A 25196-nucleotide genomic window follows, 5' to 3' on the forward strand; every position below is an offset into this window, starting at 1 on the left:
AGCAGCTTGCAGGTAAGGTTAAAGGAACTAAACAGAGATCTGAACTCATCACAGGCAAAAACAAAGTCTGCAGTTTGAGTCTAAGTTAACTGCCTGTAAAACAAAAATTTAACAGGGTTTGGTGGACTACGAAAGAACCCATAGCTGCCCCAACATAATACCCATAATGTCGGGCAGCCTGGGTGGCTCAGCGGTTTAGCGCCGCCTTCAGCCCAGGGCATGATCCTGGAGAATGGGTATCAGTCCCGCATAGGGCTCCCTGCATGGAGCCTGCTTCTCTCTCTGCCTGTGTCTCTGTCTCTGTCTCTCTCTCTGTGTATCTCATGAATGAATGAATGAATGAATGAATGAATGAATAAATAAATAAATATCTTTTAAAAAATACCCATAATGTCTAGGACATAATCCAAAATTAGCTGTTATACAAAAATATAACCCATTCTCAAGAATAAAGATAATCAACAGAAGACCATACTGAAATAATACAGATATTTTAATTATCAAAATAGATTTTAAAGTGGCTACTATAATTATGCCCAAGGAGGTAAAAGAAAACATAATAAATGAAAAGATAGGAATTCTCAATGGAGAAAAAGAAAGTATAAAAGGAACTAAATGCAGAATAAAAGAACCCAAATTTGAAGTTCTAGAAATTAAAAATACCTAAAACAAAAAATTCACTGGTTGGGCTAAATTCACAGGATATCAAAGAAAAGAATTCCTGAACCTGAAGATGGATCAATTGAAGGTAAGAGAAAAGATGCGGGGGGGCGGGGGGGGGGGGAGTAAGGAGCAGAGCCTGAGGACATTAGCAAAAAATTCTAGCATACATTGTAACTGCAGTTCTAGAACGAGGAATGAAAACTTAAAGAAGTAGTACAGTGAATAAGCCAAGAGTGGAGATTAAGAATGATAAAATATACTTGATCAATCCAAAAGAAATAAGAAAAAGAGGGAAAAGAGAGCAAAGAACAGATGAGACAGGGATCCCTGGGTGGCGCAGCGGTTTGGCGCCTGCCTTTGGCCCAGGGCGCGATCCTGGAGACCCAGGATCGAATCCCACATCGGGCTCCCGGTGCATGGAGCCTGCTTCTCCCTCTGCCTGTGTCTCTGCCTCTCTCTCTCTCTGTAACTATCATAAATAAATAAAAAAAAAATTAAAAAAAAAAAAAGAACAGATGAGACAAATAGCAGGATGATAGATTTAAACTCAACCATATCAAAAATTATTTTAAATATAAACAATCTGAACAATTTAAAAGACTAAAATTAAAAGACTTCAAATGAGTAAAAAAAAAAAAAAAAAAAAAAAAAGGCAAGATCCAAAAAACAAGCAAGCAAGTAAGATCCAACAATATGGTGTCTACAAAAACCCACTTCAAATATAAAGACATAAACTGGTTAAGAGATAAAGAATAGAAAAAGATAAAAAAAAAAAAAAAAAGAAAGTGAAATGGCTATATTAACATCACAGAAAGTAGACTTTGGAACAAGGAATACACTACAAGGAGAGAGGGGTTAATTCACGAAGAAGACAACAATTCTAACTGCATGCATGCATGCAGTAACAGAGGTTCAAAATGGATAAGGCAAAAATTAACAGAATTAGAAATAAGACATATCTACAATTAGAGTTGGAGATTTCAAATTCCTTTCTCAGTAGTTGATAGTACAGGTACACAGGAAATCAGTAAGGATACTGAAAATGTCAATAAAATATCAACCAACTTGATATAATTGATATTTATAGAATACACTTCCAAGTGCACATGGAACATTCACCTAGAGAGGCCATATCCTGGGCCATAAATAAGTCTCAATACACTTAAAATAACAAAAATAATATACAATATGTTCTTTGACTACAAAGAACTCAGAAAGCAATAATGGAAAGCTACTTGGAAAATCAGTAAATATCTGAAGGTTTTTTTTTTTTTTTCTTTATTTGAGAGACAGAGAAAGGATAAGCGTCAACAGGGGAGGGGAGAGGCAGAGGGAAGGGGAATAAGCAGATTCCTCACTTAGCAGGGAGCCTGATGTGGGGCTCGATCCCAGGACCTTGAGCCAAAACCAAGAGTCAGATACTTAACTGACAGAGCCACCCAGGCGCCCAGTAAATGTCTGAAGTTTAAACAAACATCACACTTTTGAGTAATCCTTGGTAGAAAGAGAGATCACATGCAAAATTACAAAATATTTTGAAATGAATAAAAATGAAAACATCAAAATTTAAGGAATGCAGCTAAGTAGTTCTTATGGAATAACTTGTAGTTTTTAATACTTACTTTAGGAAAAAAAAAAAAGAAAGGTCCACAATCAGTGATCTAAATAAGCTTCTACCTTAAGAAACTAGAAAGGCAAACAAGTTAAACCAAAAGTTCATAGAAGGAAGGTGTTATAGGCAACCTCTAAAATGGTACCCTATACTACCCATCTCCTAATATTCCTGCCTTGTATAATTCCCTCCTCTTGAATTGGGGCTAAACCTAGTGACTTGCTTGTAACAGATTGTGACAAAAGTGATGGGATGGGATGTCAATTCTGAGATTAGGTTACAAAATGACTAACACTTCCATCTTGCTTACCCTCTGTTGCTCTCCTGCTTGCTCAATCTGGTGAAAGCTAACTGCCATGCTGTATGCAACCTCTTTAGAGGCCCATATGGCAAAGAACTGAGGGAGGTTGCAGGTCAACAGTAGGCAAAGAACTGAGGCCTTCATTCCAGTGACTCACCAATAACTGAATCCTACCAACCATGTGAGTGAACCTAAAAATGGCTCTGTCCTCAGTTTATTCTTTAGATGAGACCACAGCCCAGCCAACACCTTGACTGCAGCTTTGTGACAGTCTTTGAGATGGAGACACCCAGTTAAGCCATGGGTGGATTCCTATATTACAGAAACTGTGAGATAAATGATTGCATGTTTTTTAAAAAATATTTTATCTATTCATGAGAGACACAGAGAAAGAGAGGCAGAGACATAGGCAGAAGGGAGAAGCAGGCTCCCTGGGAGCCTGATATGGGACTCCATCCCAGGACCCCGGGATCACAACCCAAGCCAATGGCAGACACTCAATCACTGAGCCACCCAGGTACCCCAGTAAATGCTGTTTTAATCTGGTAAGTTTTGAGGTAATTTGTTTTATAGTAATAGATAACTAATATTGAAAGAAACATTAAAGATAGGACAGAAAACCAATAAAATAGACAACCAAAAAAACAATACAGAAAATTAATTAAAGGCTGGTTCTTTGTGAAAAAAAAAGTTAATAGAATCAATAAACCTCTAGCTAGATTGAGCAGCTATTAAGCAGCACTGTGTGTGTGGAAAAGAGGACAGGATCAAGGACAGAGCTCTAGGAGATTCTGACCTTTGGAGATCAGTAGTGGAGGATGAGCCAGCAAGAAAGACTGAAGAATAGCCATGAAGTAAGAGGAGAATCAGGCAACTCTACTGTCTGGGAGGCCTGGAGAAGAAGGTATTTCAGAAAGGAAGCAGTGGTCTAACACATCAAATGGTATTGGGTGGTTAAGTAATATAAGGATGAAGAAGAGGTCAATGGCTTTTTCAGTATTTTGGTTAACAAGAGAATGCTGAGGATGTAAAGCTCCACTGGAGTGACTTGAGAAGAAAATGGTGTAGGAGGAAGTATAGCAAGCAAATCCAGACAACTTTTTCTAAGAGTTTTACTGTGACAGAGACCAGAGAACAATAGTTAGGAGAAGTTCAGAGAAGTGTTTTATTTGTTTAAAAATATTTTAAGGGACACCTGGGTGGCTCGGTGGTTAAGCAGACGTCTGCCTTTGGCTTGGGTCGTGATCCTCAGGTCCCGGGATCAAGTCCCACATCGGGCTCCCAGCAGGGAGCCTGCTTCTCCCTCTGCCTATGTCTCTGCCTCTCTCTCTGTGTCTCTCATGAATAAATTAATAGAATCTTTAAAAAATATATATTTTAAGTAATGTTTATTTGTAAATGGGAATAATTCAATAGGAAGAAGAAACTGATGATGTAGACCTTCATCCTTGGGAAATTACTAGAAGTAATTTCACCAGTGAGCAGGGTCTGGGGGTAAGTGTGTCTTTGTTGATCCTCCAAGAGAAAAGCTTGTTCCCCGTGGTAACAGCAGCTTTCATTCTTATATGTGTAGCGAGTAGTATAAACCTGGTTCCCAGCTATATGCCAGAAGTCTGGTTTGGGTTCAGTTCTTGTTTTTCTGAGCAAGTTGAAATTCTACCCACTACTGTCTGGTGTTCCTATTGGTCTGAGGCTTCAGTTCCTGCAGAGTTACTACTTAGAGCTTGAGGTAATAAAAGGTACTAATTAGCACTGAGTGCTTACTATGTATACCTGGCACTTTACCCTTATTAATTCCTGTAAGCCTCACAAGAGCTCTATCAAGTAAGTTGTTATTATGATGATCATCTTACAGATGAGAAAACTGAGGCACAGAGATGGCTTGTTGGCTTGCTTATGGCCAGACACTCAAAACTCAGGGATTTGAATGCAGCTAGTCTTACTTCAGAACCCAAGGGTTTTGTAATAGTTTATAGAGAAGGAATACATGGGAGTAAGGGTTTAACTTACATCACATAATAATTTGGGCATGCTAATCTCAAAAAATTCTCCACTATAACATCAGAATGTTCACATTGTAGGCAGTGATTTAAGTTTTGCAAAATGTGATATATCACATTAAAAAAATAAAATGTCAATAAAAAAATACTGTCAATTTTTTAAAAAGATTTTATTTATTTATTCATGAGGGACACACAGAGAGAAGCAGAGACATAGGCAGAGGAAGAAGCAGGCTCCCTGTAGGGAGCTTGATGCAGAGACATAGGCAGAGGGAGAAGGACTCTGGGATCATGACTTGAGCAAAGGCAGATGCTCAACCACTGAGCCACCCAGGCACCCTATTGTCATAAATTTAATTTTTTGTTGGCATTAAAATTTTAAATTTATTTGTTTTTAAAGCTGTAAATGAGCTAGCTAATATAACCTAATTTTATGTTTTTGCATATTTACTTAATATTATAATAAATATTATTTTAACCCCAAAATTGATGTCTGCTTTTCAAAAGACACCACTAAGGAAAGACTGGAAGAAAATACTTGCAAAATACATGTATCTGACAAAGGGCTTATATCTTCTCCATATAAAGGACTCTTACAACTCAACAAAAAGAAATAATACAATTAAAAATGGAAAAAGATCTGGAGAGTTACTTCACAAAAGAGTTATAGGAGTAGAAAACAAGCGCATAAAAAGACACGTGCTCAACATAATTAGTCATCAAAGAAATTAAAAACCACAATGTGATACCACCACAGATCCACTAAAATGGCTAAAATTTTTTTAAAAAATTGATACAAAGTGTTGGCAATGATATGGAGCAACTGGAACTTTCATATATTGCTAGTCATAACATAAAATGGTATGACTACTTTGGAAAACAGTTTGGCAAGTTCCTTATACATAGACTGCATGATCCAGCAACTCCAATTCTTAAGTACTTAACCAAGAGAAAAAAATATACATACATTCACACAGAGCCTTGTACCAGAATGTTCATCAACAGAAGTGTGTAAACAAATTGCAGTATATTCATATAAAGTAATACCACTTAGCAATAAAGAGCAGTGAACTACTGACAGACACACCAACACAGATGAATCTCAAAAATACTATGCTGAGCAAAAGAAATCGGACACAAAAGGGTATACACAATGCATAATTCCATTTACATGAAACTCTAGAAAAGACAGATCTAATTAATCTATGGTAACAGAATTCATCAGTGGTTTCCTGGGTGGGGTTTGGAATGGGAGATAATTTGGGCAAAAAGGAACTTTTTGAGGTGATAAAAATGTTCTATACTTCAACTGTTGTGATGATTACATGGATTTATATCAAACCACGCTGAAATGCACACTGAAATGCACTGAAAAGTGTGCATTTCACCCTTTGAAGTTGATTTCAAAGAAAACAAATTACAGATTGATGGCATGTAATAATAGAGTAATAGTAAAAGTATTCAAATTTGTTTTTATAAAGGGGAAAAGCCCATATATGTTTACATACATCTGTAGGAGCATAAGGAAATGTATGACAATGTATATCAAATTATTACTATTGTTTACCTTGGGAGGTAAGAATAGTAAATGTCACTAATATTTGGAAGAGACTGATATTCCTTTATATATTTGTATTGTTAGGCTTGTAGTCATAAGCATGCACTACTTTTGGTAGTGTGGAGTTAGTATACAGATATGGCTGCCAACACACCATCCTTGAACATACTGCTATTTCTCTCATAAAAAATTAGAGGCTACTTCCCCTCCACCTGAACCTGGGCTGGATTTGTGACTTACTTTGAGAATGTGGCAGAAGTCAGACTAAGCCAGTTCTAGGTTTAGCTCTTTTTTTTAAAGATCTTGTTTATTTATTTGAGAACGAGAGTGAGAGAGCACAAGCAGGGTGAGCTGCAGGGGGAGAGCGAGAACCTCAGCGGGGAGCCTGATGGAGGGCTCGATCCCAGGACCTTTGGCTTAGTGGACTGAGCCACCCACGCACCCCTAGGTTCAGCTTTTAATAGGCATAGTAGCTTCTGCTTTTGTTCTCTGGGAAACCTTTCACCATGCTGAAAAGGAGTTTGACCTAGATTACCAAATGTTGAGTGTCCACATGCAGGGACAGTGAAAAAGTCATGTGGAAGAGCAGTAAACTGCCCCAGTCAGGATTCCAGCTAAGTTGCAACCTTTTGGGAGAGCCCAGGCTACACCACACACAGCAGAACCACCAGCCAAGCCAAGGCAACACCATGTGAAGCAGAGATAAGCTGTCCCTGCCACGGATATACGTATCACAGAGTTTTAGACAACTGAATAGTTGTTTCAAGCCATTAAAATCTAGGATTATCTATGACACAGAAGAAAACCAAAACATTTATTAGAAAAGAAAAGGCCAGGCAGCCCAGGTGGCTCAGCGGTTTAGTGCCAGCTTCAGCCCAGGGCCTGATCTTGGAGACTTGGGATCGAGTCCTGTGTCGGGCTCCTTGCATGGAGCCTGCTTCTCCCTCTGCCTGTGTCTCTGCCTCTCTCTCTCTTTCTCTCTGTGTATCTCTCATAAATAAATAAAATATTTGAAAAGGAAAAGCCCATAAAGTTAAATTTTTAATCAGTAAATTAAAAGTTAAAATATTTCTGGAAACTGCCTAACTAGAATGCTTCTTGAAGTGAATGATATAATGCTGCACCTTTAAACAAATTTTGTTGAGTAAGATACTTGTACGGCTGATTTGTCATTCCTTGACTAGTCTTGTAAATTACTTAATACCAAAATGTATTAATAACATCTTGCTGAAAACAAGACTTTTTGGGGATCACTGGGTGGCTCAGAGGTTTGGCGCCTGCCTTCAGCCCGGGGCGTGATCCTGGAGTCCTGGGATCGAGCCCCACATTGGGCTCTCTGCGTGGAGCCTGCTTTTCCCTCTGCCTGTGTCTCTGCCTCTCTCTGTGTGTCTCTTGTGAATAAATAAAATATTTTTTAAAAAACCACAAGACTTTTTTCCCATCGCAATGAAGACATACAAAATAACACACACAGAAAGAACTTTCTTAGTCTGTTCCCTTTGAAAAACACAATTTTCAAAAGATATTTTTCTCTGACAACAGACATAGCAGGGGGTCCAAAAAGCCCTATCTCACCCATGATTTTAGGAAGTAATCTGTCAGCATATAAACAATTTAAAATATAAACAGCTTTTGAGTCAATGATTCCACTTAGGCAAATATCAATCTTACAGGAATAAAGGCCCAGGACTTCAGTATGCACATATATATGGAATATGCATATATACATATTAATATATATTTCTCTTGGCACACATATATGAGAATTTATATTGCAGTGCTGTATGCCATAGGAAATACAAAACAGAAAAACTGATGGTCCAGCCACAGAGGAATGATTGAATAAACGGTGTAAACCAGGGACACCTGGGCCGCTCAGTGGTTGAGCATCTGCCTTTGGCTCAGGTTGTGATCGTGGGGTTCTGGGATGGAGTCCTGCATCTAGCTCCCTGCGAGGAGCCTGCTTCTCCCTCTGCCTATGTCTCTGGCTCTCTCTGTGTATCTCTCACAAATAAATAAATAAAATCTTTAAAAAATAATAAATAAATGATGTAAACTGTGGTACATCCATACTCTAGAATATTATAGCCATTTAAAAGCTCCTCCGCTCATCTTAATTCCCAGGCCAAGCCAACTAGAAATCAGGGTAGCCTACTAGACAAATCCAACTAGCCCATTTTCCTTTATCTTCTACAACTGGCCAGAAGAAGATGGTTGTCAAAGCAGAAGGTGACAGGTTTTCTAAAGTAGATTATGAACTTCATCCTGGAGCTGGATGGGATCATGCACCGGTTGCTCACCACTTGGATGAACTTTGAAGTGCCAAAGTGCTGAACTAAAACTTAAAAATTAAGCAGGTTATGGAAAAGTTGACAGAGCTTATTAAATAAGGGTGTTTTACGGGCTTTAAGAGTTAGAAATACACCTTCACACCCAGGACCCACCCTTTTCTTCGAATATAGAGTAATTTGAGAAAAGGTGCCTTTTAACCTAGATGTATAAGCTGCTTTGTCCCAGTATTCCTGGGTGACATTCTACTTGCCATAGCATACACCAATAGAGACATGTAATTTTGTTCTTTCCCCCCAATTCCTTATTCCAAATATTAATTCCTGATCTTTCCTACAGAGTTCATTGAAGGTAAAATGCTTCAGATGGAGCAATATGAATATGGCTTTCTATTTTTGCTCTCATTTTTGGAAGTTTCTGACCTAGAGTAAACTGGAACTTGTCTGAGCTTGCTGATTAGAAAACTAGCAAGTTTCGCCTCTAAAAATAATTGAGTACTCTTCTTTGTATATCATGATGACACTACCAGATCTGAGTTGCTCTCCTGGAGCAGCAGTGGGCTCAGACTGAGTCATGCACCTACCCTTCTATCTGCAGTCAATCCTTCCTACCCTCTCATCTTTCTCCTCACCCACCCACAGACCAACCATCTCTGACAGGTTCCTCCATTCATTCTGGAAGCAAAGATACACATTTTGGAAATGGCTGGTCAGGCTCAGAAGTCTGGTCTAAAGCCACAGAAAAAGTTTTCTCTGTGCGACCTTAGCAGTGTCATTTACAGCTGACAAGAGTACACATTTCTGGAGGACAAATGAGCACTCGATTTCAAGAGCCTTAAGTGCATGCATATATGTGGACCTTGTAATTTATCTGGTAGGAACCAATCCTAAGGAAAGAATTAATGATTTACCAAAAGAATTTATGTCACAGAATAAATTTTTTTTTTTTGTCACAGAATAATTAATAGCACACCTCATAATCCTCATAAAGTTCCTCATCAAGTAAGGAACTGAATTGGAAACAACCTAATTAAACAATATCTTTCTAAAAGATAATTAAGTAAAATTATTATAAATTCAAGTTACTAATTATAATACAACCAATAAATCTTGTGTTTTCAAAAAATATTTAATGACATAGAAAAGTGCCTAGAAGTCATATTAAATGAAAGAAAACAGTATACATATGGTATAATTACAGTTATGAGGAAGAAAAAGCAACTAGAAGGGAACCTCAAAATGCAAACAAAGTGGTTATTTCTGAACAGTGAAACTATCAGTGATCACTTTCTTTTTTTTATACTTTTAAATATTTTTCTTTCTTTTTTTTTTTCTTTTAAATATTTTTCAATACACTTGTCTAGGGCAGCCCGGGTGGCTCGGCGGTTTAGCGCCGCCTTCAGCCCAGGGCGTGATCCTGGAGACCCAGGATTGGGTCCCATGTTGGGCTCCCTGCATGGAGCCTGCTTCTCTCTCGGCCTGTGTCTCTCTCTCTCTCTCTGTGGCTCATGAATGATTAAATAAATACTTAAAAAAAATACACTTGTCTAAAATGACTGTGTTACTGATACAATTAGGAGGAGAAAGGTCTATAGATAGATTTTAAAGTTATACCTCTCAAAAAAATTAACATGAGGAAGAAAAAGAGAAGGAAAATGAGAAAAAAAATTCAGTCTTGGCTTCAACCTTCAAATCTAGCCAGGTTAGTATTTCCAATTTACATTAATATAAATATTTGTTAAATTGTACTACATTCATGCTAATCTAGGCAGATTTGGCAAGAAGCATTTCATTTGATCCTCTGAATTTTGATGAAAATCTTTCCTCTTAGGATATGAAAACTCTAATCCCTGACTGTTGTTTATTGCTGCCGAAATCTGTAAATGCTCAACTCCCAGACTACCCAATTATTCACATGTCCAACCTACCTTTTTACCTTAATTCAGACCTATGCTGTGAGTTGAAAATCTCTGAAAACCATCAGACAAAGGCTATTTTTCAAAAACTGACCTGCTGTGCTGATAAGCATGAGGAATGGATGTAGCCCTGTAGCACACTGCCACATTTGACTGCAGGATCTCAAGAAGAGAAAGGACAAAGACCATCATTTCCCCTGTGCTCCCACAATACCCTTCACGTGCAGGTCACCTTACAGAGATGATGTGTGTCTGAGTCATTCTCTCCTTCCAAATGATAAGCTCCTTGCAGGAAGAGACTGTGGCTTTTCATGTTCCTATTTCCAGTCCCAGGTACAGAACATGCCATTCAGTAGCTAATCAAAAAATGTTTCTGAGGGGCACCTGGGCGGCTCTGTCAGTTAAGCAGCTGCCTTTGGCTCAGGTTCATGTAATGATCCCGGGGTCCTGGGATCGAGCCCCACATCGGGCTCCCTGCTCAGTGGGGGAGGCTTCTTCTCTCTCTCCCTCTGCCTCTTTCCCTGCTTGTGCTCTCTCTCACTCTCTATCTCAAATAAATACATAAAATTTTAAAAAAATGCTTCTGAACTGAACTACATGGATATCCCTACCCACCCAAGATTAAGGAAAAAAAAATTATACTCAAGATAAATACACACACACATATACAACTTTGAGCATTAGGAAGAGCTACCAAATAACCCAGGAATTTATATGATTTAGGAGTTGACAAAAGCAGGAAATTAAATTACAATTCAGAGAATGTTTGGATATTACTATAGGAAGAGGTAGAAATTCTTTTTCCATCAAGGACTTCTGATCCACCTTTGGATTCAAATAAGAGCCACATACCAATAAAAGGCAATTTCATCTATTTTTTATCTTTTTCCTTAGAATATGAAATAAATATTGGCAAAGTATATAATATCTTCCCTAAATATAAGGAGTAATTTAAAAATATACTTGAGTTCTTATTATGGTCCACAAAGGAAGGCAAGAAAGGGTAGGAGGCACATATAATCACCTCAAAGGTGGCCATAGACTTTAAGAAGGACAACTCCCAAATTCAGTAGACATCAGAAAAGATATCACTAAAAATTATGCTCATAAGACTGGTATAAAATAGAGAAGATTAACCATATCCAGAAGCTCTCACATCCAAAAGGTTGTATAAACGTATTACAGAAAGGAATAAATGACTTTTTCAAACTCTCCCAGTGAGGTGGCAATCTAAAATGTAACAGTCAGGAGATAGCCTAGAATTTAGTCAAGGCCACTAGGATGACTGCACAGGTTGAGTACTGTACAACTCCAGGGTATACCATTCATATAATAATGCCTTTTGGAATTTTTATGGCTGTGAACAACCTGTGTAATTGTATGTGGCTGTCATGGATTTAACTAACACATATGAGTAATATTATAAAGCAGAAATAGAATGATCCACATGAGCTCTACAGCAGGGTGTGTCAACAGGGGGCCTTAATGACATTCTAGGTCAGATCATTCCTCATTATAGGGGGCTGTCCTGTACACTGTTGGATATTTAGATGCATCCCTGGTTTATACCCATTAAGTGCCAGTAATATCCCTATGCCCCCAGTTGTAGTAATTAAAAATGTCTCCAGACATTTTCACATTGCCAATGTCTCCTAGGGGGGAAAATTTTTTTTCCCCTACTCCCATTTGAGAATCACTAATCTATAGAACAAAGAAGAATGGGGTAATGTTTGTTCAGCCCTGCTGAAGAGAAAGCAGATATTGCATCTGGCATATGTGAGAAAGCTGTGTAGTCTACATTAGATCCGGAATAATGCTCAAGGCAGTCTCAGAAGGAAATACCCTCACATGTGTATTTAATCCCCTTTGCTTTAATTCTACTTTTCAAGTAATGTCCTAATTACCAATTCATTATCGTGGGCACAGTAACTTAATGCTATATTTTTAAAAGAGGTTTTTAAAAAATGTAATGACATATAATGGTCCCCAGGTTATTGTCAACATTGACATTGGGCCATATACGAGGAAACATATGGAGAAACATTTGGAGTAATTGGTAATTTAGCAATGTGTTAAGATTAAATTTCTAAAAGTATAATAAAAAATCAAATAGTTCCTTAAATAAAAGAAACTAAACCAAAATTTTTTCCACAATATTTTCTACATTGAAAAGTAGAAATTAAAAAATATATATTAATATTTATATAATCTTAGTTTGAAAATCCTTTCTATATGAGAAACCATACAGAAATAGATATATTTGTATATATCAAAATTTAAAAAAACTTTTGCATGTTTAAAAAACAAAATATGAACAGAAACAGAAAATATGAACAAAACTAAAATGTAAATGACCCAAAGAAAATAGTCACAACATAAATTTTAGTGGTTCATGATTTTTAAATAGATAAAGCTTTTATAAATCAAATAACAAAATCTATACCCTGACAGAAAAATGGAGAAAGAACAGGAACAGACAATTCACACACAAACACACACACACTCTCACATACACACAACTTAGCCAACAAATATATGAAAAATGTTTAATCTTATCAACTGAATTAATGTAAATAAAAACAAGATAGTATTTCTTTATACATGTCTTTGATTAAAAAAAAAGGTAATATATAGCATATATTATATAAGTACCAATGAAGGTACAGACAAACATTCTCAAACACTGAAATACAGACTGGCACAATCTCAGGGGGATGGGCAAAATGGGGGAAGGAGAGTGGTAGGTACAGATTTCCAGTTATGGAATGAGTAAATCACAAGAACAAAAGGCACAGCATAAGGAATACAGTCGATGATATTGTAATAGTGTTATATGGTGACAGATGGTAGCTACACTTGTAGTGAGCACAGTATAATGTATAAACTTGTCAAATCACTAAGTTGTACACTGGAAACTAATGTAACATTGTATGTCAACTATACTCAAATTAAAATTTTAAACAAATAAACAAACAAATGGGCACAATCTCCCTGGAAGACAATCTGCACAAAGGTTTAGCTATAAGAATATTCATCTTTTTTTTTTTAAGATTTTATTTATTCACGAGAGACACACAGAGAGAGGCAGAGACACAGGCAGAGGAAGAAGCAGGCTCCCTGCAGGGAGCCCGATGAGGGACTCGATCCCGGATCCCGGGATCAAGCTCTGAGCCAAAGGCAGACGTTTAACTGCTGAGCCACCCAGGCGTCCCAAGAATATTCATCTTAATGTAATTCATAATAGCAAAAGCTTGGAACAACCTGTAAGTTGGTCAGCTGAAAAAATTATGGTACATTCAAATAATATATCATGCAATCATTAAAAATTATAGAGGATGTGGACAATGTCCATGTTAATGACAGGAAAAAGATGCTTAATGACATGGGAGAATGTTCAGGGCACAATGGTGTTTTGGGTAAGAGACTAGGTCTGGAGTCAGACTGTCTGGGTTCAAATTCTGTATCCACCATTAATTAGCTGTGTGACATTAGGCAAGATAGTAACCATCTCTGTTTCTTTTTCTTCTTTCTTTCTTTCTTTCTTTCTTTCTTTCTTTCTTTCTTTCTTTCTTTCTCTCTCTCTCTTTCTCTCTCTCTCTTTCTTTCTCTCTCTTTCTTTCTTTCTTTCTCTTTTTCTTTCTTTCTTTTCTCTCTTTCTTTCCTTTCTTTCTTTCTTTTCTTTCTTTCTTTCTTTCATTTATGAGAGACAGAGAGAGAGAGAGGCAGAGACACAGGCAGAGGGAGAAGCAGGCTCCATGCAGGGAGCCCAACGTGGGACTCAATCCCAGGACCCCAGGATCACGCCCTGAGCTGAAGGCAGATGCTCAACTGTCAAGCCACCCAAGCATCCCTCTGTACCTGTTTCTTAATGTGTAAAAAATAGAACCCCTATGAAATAACGGATCTAGGCTCCGGCTATCAGTGGTTACTTAAAACCACAAGCAGGGGGGCACCAGTGTGGCTCAGCTGGTTAAGCGTCTGCCTTAGGCTCAGGTCATGACCCTAGGGTCCTAGGATAGAGCCCTGCATCAGGTTCACTGCTTGGCAGCAAGCTGTTATTCTCTCTCTCTCTCTCTGCTGCTCCCCCTGCTTGTGCTCTGTCAAAAAAACCAAACAAAACAAAAACAAAAAACAACAAAAAACCCCCCACGAGCAGGAAGGTTGATGGGGAAGTTTATAACAGATGTACCTGACTGGAAACACCATTAATCAATCTCACCGTCAGTAAAATGAGATAACCAGACATTATGTGCCTCCTATTGTGATATAACAGGAAATAGAGTATATATCATGCCTATGAAGTATTCTTACCCCCAGATCTGACCTGAATTTACCTAAGTGTCTAGATCTATTAACATACCAGAAATGTGGAGATTTAATTTCATTAAAATGAAGTTCAAGAACAATCAAAAGAAACTAATGGTGATAACAAGCTAGAATAGGGCTTACCTCTAGGAAGGGATGAAAGGAAACTTTACAGGTTACTAGAAGTTTTGATGTGAGTATACTTTATATACTTTACTGTGTGTATATGATACCTCAGTTTTTAAAAATGGAAAGGAAAAAAACTCCTGATTTTCACCACTGTCTAGTGGCAGGAAGACAAGTAGGCAGAGTTAGGGAACTAGACATGATGCCAAGAGGAAGCAGCAGTGTCCTGCATCCGCTCCCACCTGTGGGCCTTGTTCTGTGGAACTCCCCAGCTGCCAAGAAAAGTTGGGGGTAGGGAGAGAGCAAGGTGTGGGCCAATGAAACTAGGGTACTTTCTAGTGAAGTCTTACAGAGTGGTTGTTCCCAAGGATTTCCATATCACTAATAAACTAAGAATACTGGCTATGTTGTAAAAACAGGCTTTAATTTCACTTTAAGGATTTCAACAAGTCACCTCATCTACGCACTTGAACAAGTTGGTAATGTGAATTAGACATTAGCAGTTAAAGCTAAGGCAATGTCTATGGTTGGATACTTGGAAAAGTAGGCTACAGAAACATGAGAACTTTGAGAATTGATGGAGTTTGCTTTGAAATGCCAAAGGTGGGATCCCTGGGTGGTGCAGAGGTTTGGCGCCTGCCTTTGGCCCAGGGCGTGATCCTGGAGACCCGGGATCGAATCCCACGTTGGGCTCCCGGCATGGAGCCTGCTTCTCCCTCTGCCTGTGTCTCTGCCTCTCTCTCTCTCTCTCTGTGACTATCATAAATAAATAAAAATTAAAAAAAAAAAATGAAATGCCAAAGGCTGTTTTGGAAATTGGGCTAATTATAGGAACATGTAAGAAGGAGTAAGGACTCCTTCCTACTCAACTTCCCACTTAGGACTCTCTCCCACTCAACCTGGTCCTTCATCTCCACCCCTAAGCCCTAGCCACGAGAGACTGAAAAATGTGTATTTTCGGTGTTCACTGTCCCAATGGTAGAGGTTTACCAGAAGTTATAATGATAGAGTCTATGTATGGCATACATTCCTTCTTGGCTTTGATAATCCTAATGATACAAGCAAATAGAAATCAGAAGTTGCACTTGACCCTGTGATACTTTAAGCTTAACATTCATACCTCCTGTGAGAGAATGATTTCTTCTAATGGTGTACTTGTCTGGTATGTTTTCAGACGCATATTTAGGACAAGGCAAATACAGAGAGTTAGTCTTTCTTTAAAGAGTAGAAAACATTAAAAAAAATCATTTTCATGATATTCTTATATCACTAACAAAAAGATTTAAGTGGTTGGACATCTAGGTCCTCTTTTTTAGTCACAAGGGACACCCAGAAATTAGGAAAATTCAGGGCTATATCTGAAGAAATAATGCATGGTTATGTAGAATCTTCGTAAATCTTTGAGTGTTGGTGAAAGAAGAATTCAGTGTGATTTCTCGAAGCAAGGGGCAAAAAGCTTGTTTGTTTTCCAAAATCTTCCCTATTGGGTAAAATTTACAAGCTCACAGACAAATTAGTCAAATTGAAGCTGAGATCACTTCTTTTTTTTTTAAGATTTCATTCATTTTTTTTTTTTTAAGATTTTATTTATTCATGAGAGACACAGGTAGAGAGAGAGGCAGAGACACAGGCAGAGGGAGAAGCAGGCTCCATGCAGGGAGCCCGATGTGGAACTTGATCCAGGGTCTCCAGGATCAGGCCCTGGGCTAAAGGCAGTGCTAAACCGCTGAGCCACCCAGGGATCCCAGAGATCACTTCTTTTTATGCCTTAGATCACATCCTAGTGGACACATGATGGAGTTGCTGAATGGATACTCTATAACACTGGTCCATACTCAGTGGAGTATGACAGCTTCAAGCTGTCTATATTCAATGTAGCAGTCCATGGCTAAGTTTATATAATGCAAGTTAAAGAAAGCCCTTCCAATTCCATGTTATATAGCTTGATATAAAAATACTTACTGGGATCCCTGGGTGGCGCAGCGGTTTGGCGCCTGCCTTTGGCCCAGGGCGCGATCCTGGAGACCCGGGATCGAATCCCATATCGGGCTCCCGGTGCATGGAGCCTGCTTCTCCCTCTGCCTATGTCTCTGCCTCTCTCTCTCTCTCTCTCTCTCTCTCTCTCTCTGTGTGACTATCATAAACTAAAAAAATAAAAAATAAAAAATAAATAAAAAATAAATAAATAAATAAATAAAAATACTTACTGACTTATGGAGAAATTTGTTAATTTATCTTAATTTAACCCCTATCTTTAGAGTGAACAACTGTTTTCTTTGTCCTTACTCCCCAGTGTCTCATCTTCTAGTCCCATAAGGGCACTCAATAAAGAATAAATAATAAAGTATTTCTTTTCTTTAAAAAGAGCATACTTTAAATAAAGTATTTCTTGTCTTTTGGGGCTTCTGGGTGGCTCAGTCATTTGGGCATCTGCCTTCAGCTCAGGTCATGACCTCAGGGTCCTGGGATCAAGTCCCATATCGGGCTCCATGCACAACAGGGAGTCTGCTTCTCTCGCTCTCTTTCTCTGTCCCCTCCTCCCTGCCCCATGTTTGTGCTCTCTCAAATAAATAAATAAAATCTTTAAAAAATTAAAAATAAGAAAGCAATCTTTCTTCTTAGCAACAATGAAAATGTATTGAGCTTATATTGTGTGCCAGACACTATTCTAAATGTTACCTTACTTAATCCTTATGCTAGCCCTACGAGGTAAGTGCTATTAATAGCTTCACTTTATATACTAGGACACTGAGGCACTAAGAGTTTAAGAAATGTTCCCATGGTCACACGGCCAATAAACGGCAGTTTGGGATTTCAATATAGGCACTGTGACTCAAGAGATCTTACTTACTACTCTCAGCCTATGTAGTCTGGAGCACCTTCCTTTGAGTTCATGGGCTCAATTCTTAGCACCACTTTACTTATCAGCTGAATGAGTCTTGGACAAACTACTGAAGGTCTCTGCACCACAATTTCCTCACCTATAAACTGGGTCTAACAATAGCCTCTCTAGATAGGATTTTTTTTGGAAAATAAGATGAGATTATATATGCGGACGACCTGGCACACAGTAGCCAAACAAGAGCTAGAGCTATTCCTTCCCTGTCTGACATTCCTCTTCTTTTTATGCTTGCTGCTGCTCAGCAAGTGTGAAACTTCTCATTCCAACTCCAATGAAAATCAGGTCCCAACATAGCTCAGGAGAGGAGTCCAAGCGGTGGTAGGAAAATAGGCAACATTGCTGCCAATCTCTTAGTGGGCGTGTGGACATTTGCTAAATCCTTGAACAGGAGGTAGTTCATCTCAGCCCTGAAACTGTCCTCAGTGTTGGCATAAGAAATCTCCAAGGTATGCAGACTTTGGTTCCAAAGTGCCTCCCACCTTTTTCCAGACGATGGAAAACTCACCTAATGCTCTGACAATTCGCATCAGGACTTCTCCAACTTTCATTCTGGTTTCCGGTGTGTGCTTGTCTTTATCACTGTCATACTGAGCCAATAGGCCAAGCAAGATTTTCTCAGGGTATGCATCTGAGAGTAGGGCAACCCCTAGGGTGAAAAATAAAAAGAAAGGATTCATTATGATTTGAAAATGTAAAGCAAATAAACCCAGACAGCCTGAGATGGGATGAACACTGAGACACTTAAATCCACCTCTGTGACTCTACCAGAAAGGCTGCCCTTTATATGGAATGATAACACAGTGAGTGCAAAGAACATGAGTCTGAAAGTTCAGTCTCCTGGATTCTTCTAGTCTCAGTCCTATATGATCTCTAAGATCACTTCCAGCCCTGACATTCTATGATTTATGGACTCTAGAGTCTTAAAGCAGAGGCTAGATGATTACACATTGTGGCAGAGATTCACACAGCAGCAGGAGAAGACAGGATTAAATACCCTCTGGGGAGCCCTCCAAGTCTGAGACTCTAAGGTTCTTTGACTAGTATCATTCCTGCCAACATATCAGCCCGAAACACAGCAGCGCTTCCTGTCTTTGCTGCAGTTCTCTGTTCCAACGTGAGTATTCTCTGTACGACTGGCAACGAGGAGAGTAATTTCCACAAGGAAATATCTTCAGAGCATTCTGGGCATGAGCAGTAGGAGACCTGTGCTTAGAAGCTGAGTTCCCTGATCAGAAACCGGGAAGGTCCTGCTCCTGAGTCCATATTTCAAGTACATTAGTAGTCCTCCCCAGCTTATCTGTAGGGAATTCGTTCCAAACCCCCCTGTGGGAGGCTGAAACTGCAGAGAGTTCCAAACACTCTATATTCTATGTTTCTACCTATACATACCTACCTATGATAAGGTTCAATTTATAAATTAGGCATAGTAAGAGATTAACAACAATAACTAATAATAAAATAGAACATAACATAGTTATAACAACATACTGTAATGTGTTATGTGAATGAGGTCTCTCTCCCTCTGTCTCAAAATACTTATTGTATTCTATACACCCTTCTTCTTGTGATTATATGAGATAACAAAATGCCTACATGATGAGCTGAACCACTAGATAACATAGTGGTTGTGACACAATGTTAGGTTACGACTGACATTCTGATGATTAGTCAGAAGGAGGATTATCTGCTTCCAGATCACAGGTGACCTCAGATAACTGAAACCGTGGAAAGCAAAACTGTGGATAAGTGGGGACTACAGTACTCGATGGTCCCTTCTGCCATCATGCCAGTACCTCCTAGATGTGTAATCATTATCTGAGCCCCACCCCGCAGGGAGCAAACTTCACAGGGGTGGAAAGAGGAGGGGAGATATGCTCTAAGATAGGATTAGAAATAAAGCCCCTGGTCTCAAAACTATATAAACAAGTTTTGAGTTCTGTTACTTGGGAGGAAAATGTCACACACTTCTAAAGAATATTAAGGAAGAAGAAAAGAAAAACAAAGGAAAGAAATACAGGTTTCAAAATACATTCAGGAGGAGAAAGCTTCTTTTTACCACCTCTACCTCAACTACGCTGGTCTCTCATTTGTGGCATGCTGCTTTTCTTTTTTTCCCCAATTGGTCTCTCTGCTTTTACCTGATAACCTCACTGCAGCTGGAACCATCTGGTTAAAACAAGTCAGGCCCCATCATTCTGCCCAAAGCCCTCAATGGTTTCCCCTTCTCCCCTGCTTATGAGCAACCTCAATCCCAACTACCTTTGCTTACTCTCTGACCTCCTCTTTTACCATATATTCTCCCTTGCTCACTGTCCTGCAACTCTGGCCTCCTCACTGTTATCCGAATAGACCAAGCTGCTTCAGGCCCATAGTCTTCCCCTGACATCCCCTTGCCTAGGCTGCTCCTCCTCCAGGTAAGGTACCCTTATGGCTTCCCCCCAAGCCCTATCATGTCTTTGCTCAAATATTACACTTACCACATACAAATGGCAGCCTCCTTCCCCTACTACTCTTTATCTCTCTCACCCTGCTTTATTTTTCTTCTTAGCACATGTTATATACAGTATTGGTTTATTTATTGACTGCTCCCCTCCTTAGAGTGTAAACGTTATAAAGTCAAGGATTTTTTTTGTTGCTCTCTGCTGTAGCCTCAATCCTAGAAGAGTGCCAGGACACAGCAAGTGCTCAGCAACTATTTGTTCAATGAATGAACTGATAAAAGAGTTCAAAGATACAGTCTTGATATAAATTTCAGGAATTAAGAAAAAGAAGATAGGGAAGGAGTAATAGAAATGCTTAAGAAAGGCAGCCCAGTGGCACAGCGGTTTAGTGCCGCCTGCAGCCCAGGGTGTGATCCTGGAGACCCTAGATCGAGTCCCACATCGGGCTCTCTGCATGGAGTCTGCTTCTCCCTCTGCCTGTGTCTCTGCCTCTCTCTTTCTCTCTCTCTCTCTATGAATAAATAAATAAAATCTTTTAAAAAAATGCTTAAGAAATCTTCATTTTTCATCTGAGTTTACCAATCTATTTATTTCTTTTCCAATCTCCCATTTAAATCTGATATTTATGCAAAATCTACATACTTTTTTCTTTTAAGACTTATTTATTTATTTGAGAGAGAGAAGCAGAGGGCAAGAAAAAATCCCGAAGCAGACACCGCACTGAGCACGGAGCCAGACACAGGGCTGGATCCCAAGACCCTGAGATCATGACTTGAGCTTATATCAAGAGTCGGCTGCTTAACTGACTGAGCCACCCAGGTGCCCCTATTTTCTATGTTATAGGTTGTGATATTCCATTCTTTTATAAATCAGATATACACAAAGGCAGTACACCTGCTGAAGGCTGCACCTGTCTGCCTCTATTTTTGCCTTCCCCACCCTTATCTTTTCATTGCTTCCAAAAAGTCTGGGAAGTCCCTGCATGTCATCCTAAACCACATCTTCATTTATGTGGCCTCCAATTTTCTACGAGCAGAAGCTCTGCTCTTAAGGAAGGTTCAGGCTGTGGCAGAACCTGAATCAGGCAGTTTCCCTGTTGGCACAATATGACACTGCATTTGTAGTTAGTTATCTTCTGCAAAATGATGGGGAAGTTTTTGGAGGTCCAAGGTGGAATTAAAGATATATTTTGGTTGCACAAAGCATCTACTCTGGTAACAAAACCTGGTGGTCCTTTGGAAACTATCCCTTTCCCAGCCTTAGTCTATGTGGTTTGAGTGGAGCTAACTACTCACTTTCTCCCCTTCCATATATAAACTCATATCCCAGGCTGGCCAGTTAGGACATTCCATCCCATGCCCACACAATGATGGGCTCAGGAATGGGCAATGAAACTCAATTCTGGAGCCCACATTGAAAGTACTGGGAAAGATAAGCTCTTTCTTCCTGTTGAAGTTATTAGCCTGGAGTTGCCTGTGGCCTCTATGTGGAGAAAGCCCACGCAAAAAAAGCCAACACAGAAGAGGGTCAAGCCAAGAGAGGGAAGGAAAAAAGGAAGAGAGCTGATGTCATGTTTTGAGACTCTGAATCCAAATGTACTTCCACCCACTAGACTCTCTGCATACGTAAATCAATAAATATCCTTTTATGTGTATGCCAGTTTGTTTGATTTTTTTTTCATTCAAAGGAATCCTAACACACCCTTCTTCAGATTAAAAAAAGATTGAAATTTTTATTTATTTACTTACGTACTTTTCCTAATAATGCCAAACTTTTAACTCCACTAGGGAGCTTTAAATTCTTCCACTCTTGCATTAAAAGGTTGCTTAATAGCAAAGCCCAGTTTCCTTGCTTCCCACAGTCCCACGTTAGCAATTGTTTATCTTCTTGCTGGCCTTTTCCACACTGCTGCCAAATGGCCCTCTGACTATTTGAGTTTTACCTTCTAGGATACAGCTGCCACCTAGGAGTTTATAAATCCCTAGGGCAGCTCCCTCCTTACTCTTACACTAAGCAGTGAAGAGAATCATAAATGATGGTCAAGACTGCTAAACAACTAAAGAGGTGAAATTTCATGTGGCTGTTTTTGTTTCTTACTTGAAAAGTTCTCTGAATTTTGACAACTGAGGAAGCGAGACCATAACCTTCACATGACCCCTTGCCCCTCACGCCTGATAATTCCTTTGTAATTGAAAAATGGGGTAATTTCTGGGTCAGCCCAGGCTTCAAGAAAACATGACACATCAATCCCTTTGGCAATAAGAACCAAATGACTGTGTGATAAATACCTGCTTCTGCTCTGATCGCAGGAAAATGACTACATATTTCAAGATGTGGTTTAATAGATAAGTTACATAGAAGGAAGGTAAAGGTGAACCTAAAATGACCAGGGTTCATGAAAACATTCTGATCTGTATTTTCAGGGAAAGCATAGGATATAGACAAATTAACTCAACTGAAAAAATATTGTTAAAAGCACATTATGCAATAAAACGGAGACAGTCAACTCTGTAAAATAACCATTTGTCTCTCCAAAAGACTTTCCCTGCAAAGCCAGAAATGTGTTCTAATCCCAACGGTGTTGACTTCACGATGATTCCTCAGCAAGGTATTCAGTGATTCTGCAGACCTCCAGCAGTAAAAGAAGCCTAGGTATAGTCTTACCTTACACAACACTCTTGCGTTGTAGGAAAGATAGTTTAACTTAAATGTCTTTGCTGACTGACTCTATCCCAAGAAACTGCTAAGCCAATCTCCACTTTAAAACTAACCTCAGCCTCATTCTCCTGGGCAGATAACAACCTACCTCCCAAAATACCCACAGCTACTTGGAAAACCACCTATTCCCTCAAACCTCTCAGGTATTTCTGCTGACAAAAAAACTGTAAAAAACACAACACCTCACATATTGTGTGACTCCATTTACATGAAATGCCCAGACAAGGCAAGGCAGAAGAGAGAAAGTAGATTTAGTGGTTACCTAGGGCTGTAGGAGACAGGGGGAATAGGGAGGGACTGCTAATGGATGCGGAATTTCTTACTGGAGCAATGAAAACTTTCTAAAATTGATTGTGGTAATGGGTATTCATTCTGTGAATATACTAAAACCACTGTATCATACACCTTAAATGAATGAATTGTATGGTATGTGAGTTATATCCCCAAAAGTTATTAAAAACACTGTAAAAGCCATTTCAGATCTACTCTTTTAGGTTTCTAGAATAGAAGAAAAAGGGAGAAGATAATATAGCACATCTTATATAAAGGGAAATCCAGTGCAAAGTATCAGCTTCCTTTTGTACTCAAATCTGTTTTGGTTGCCCCTGTAGGGTGAGGAGGGTGGACAGAGAGAAAAGGATTTCTCACCTGAATGGGGAAAAATGTCAAGTATTTCTTTTTTCACAGAATCTGTCTTACATGTGTAAGAAAATATACTATACGGGACAGGACGCCTGGGTGGCTCAGTGGTTGGGCGTCTGCCTTTGGCTCAGGGCATGATCCTGGAGACCAGGGATTGAGTCCCACGTCGGGCTCCTGCATGGAGCCTGCTTCTCCCTCTGCCTATGTCTCTGCCTCTCCTTCTCTGTCTCTCTCATGAATAAATAAATAAAATCTTTAAAAAATATATACTATGTCTAAAATTCTAAGTTCTGTGTTAAGCCAGAAACTCTAGGCATTTATCCTAGCAAATACACTAGCACAGTAGAAAATTACTTATGTACAAAATCATCACTGTAGTACTACTGGTAAAGAAAAGACTGGAAACAAACATTCATCAATAGAGGACTGATTAAGTTGTGGTCAGTCATATAACAGGATGCAGTATCCATTAAAAAAATAAAAAAGCTTTTTAAGAACTATTATGGAATAAATTCTAAGATCTACTGTTAGATAAAAAGCAAAATGCAGAACAAAGTGCAGTGTATATAGAATTCAACCATTTCTGTACAAAAGGGAAACACACTCATAAAATATTTCTGGAAGGGGGCATCTGGGTGGCTTACTCAGTTAAGTGTCTGCCTTCAGCTCATGTCATGATCCCAGGATTCCCTGCTCAAAGTCTAAAGTCGGCCTCCCCTTCTTCCTCTGCCTGCCACTCCTCCGGCTTGTTCTTGTTCACTCTATGTCAAATAAATTTTTTTTTTAATTTTTATTTATTTATGATAGTTACAGAGAGAGAGAGAGGCAGAGACACAGGCAGAGGGAGAAGCAGGCTCCATGCACCGGGAGCCCGATGTGGGATTCGATCCTGGGTCTCCAGGATCGCGCCCTGGGCCAAAGGCAGGCGCCAAACCGCTGCGCCACCCAGGGATCCCTGTCAAATAAATTAATACAATCTTTCTAAAAATTTTCTGGAAGGATACAAGAGAAACTCGTGATTTTGGTTGTTTCTGGGGAGGGAAATGGGAAAGATATGAGAGAAGAAGAGAGTTTTTATTCTGTATCTTTTTGTACCTTTTGAACTTTGAACCATGTAATGTGATATCTATCAAATATAAATTTAAGAAATATAAGTTAAAAAGGTCTGTGATAAGGGGCATGGTCTTTTAAACTAAAAAAGCCTCTTTTAGAGGCAAGAGTAAAAAGAATTTATAATCAACTGTTGTAGAATGACCACAAATGTTTGTCTTCTCTTCCTCCTGAAATCTTTCAAGATGTGTGGGTCTCCAGGATCATGCCCCGGGCTGTAGGCGGCGCCAAACCGCTGCGCCACTGGCGCTGCCCAATAAAATCTTTAAAAGGAAAAAAAAAAGACATTGCCCACTTCAGATTTTCCCACTGGTGCCCCAGAAAACCAACCATGGCATCTTCCATGAGGAGCTTGTTTTCTGACCATTAACAGATACAGTGAATCTTTTCAGAGGGTTTTCAACAGTTCCATGGAACACTTTTCCATGCAAGAATTCATGGACAAGAAGTTGCCAGGTATAAATAGCAAGGATTGCTGATAGACAATCAGAAATTAAGATTCTAAGCATGGGTGGAGGCGCAGATGACTTTAGATTTCAAGCAAGAATGCAATATTCCTCTGTTATCTTGTTAAATATATCACTGAAGTTCAGGGAGGGGAGAAAAGTTGTCTG

The 25196-nt window shown here is 39.1% G+C and overlaps 1 protein-coding gene across 4 annotated transcripts in view; it reads right to left on the reverse strand.

Moving 5' to 3' along the window:
• TANGO6 (transport and golgi organization 6 homolog) overlaps positions 1-25196 on the reverse strand; it is a 200886-nt gene that overhangs the window by 71008 nt on the left and 104682 nt on the right. For all 4 annotated transcript variants that reach the window (XM_038538490.1, XM_038538492.1, XM_038538493.1 and 1 more), the window contains one exon: positions 18177-18317. In XM_038538490.1, coding sequence (XP_038394418.1) covers positions 18177-18317 — 141 coding nt within the window. The remainder of the gene's footprint in view (positions 1-18176; positions 18318-25196) is intronic.

The sequence above is a fragment of the Canis lupus genome, chromosome 5, assembly GCF_011100685.1.
Source record: "Canis lupus familiaris isolate Mischka breed German Shepherd chromosome 5, alternate assembly UU_Cfam_GSD_1.0, whole genome shotgun sequence".
NCBI classification, from domain to species: domain Eukaryota; kingdom Metazoa; phylum Chordata; class Mammalia; order Carnivora; family Canidae; genus Canis; species Canis lupus.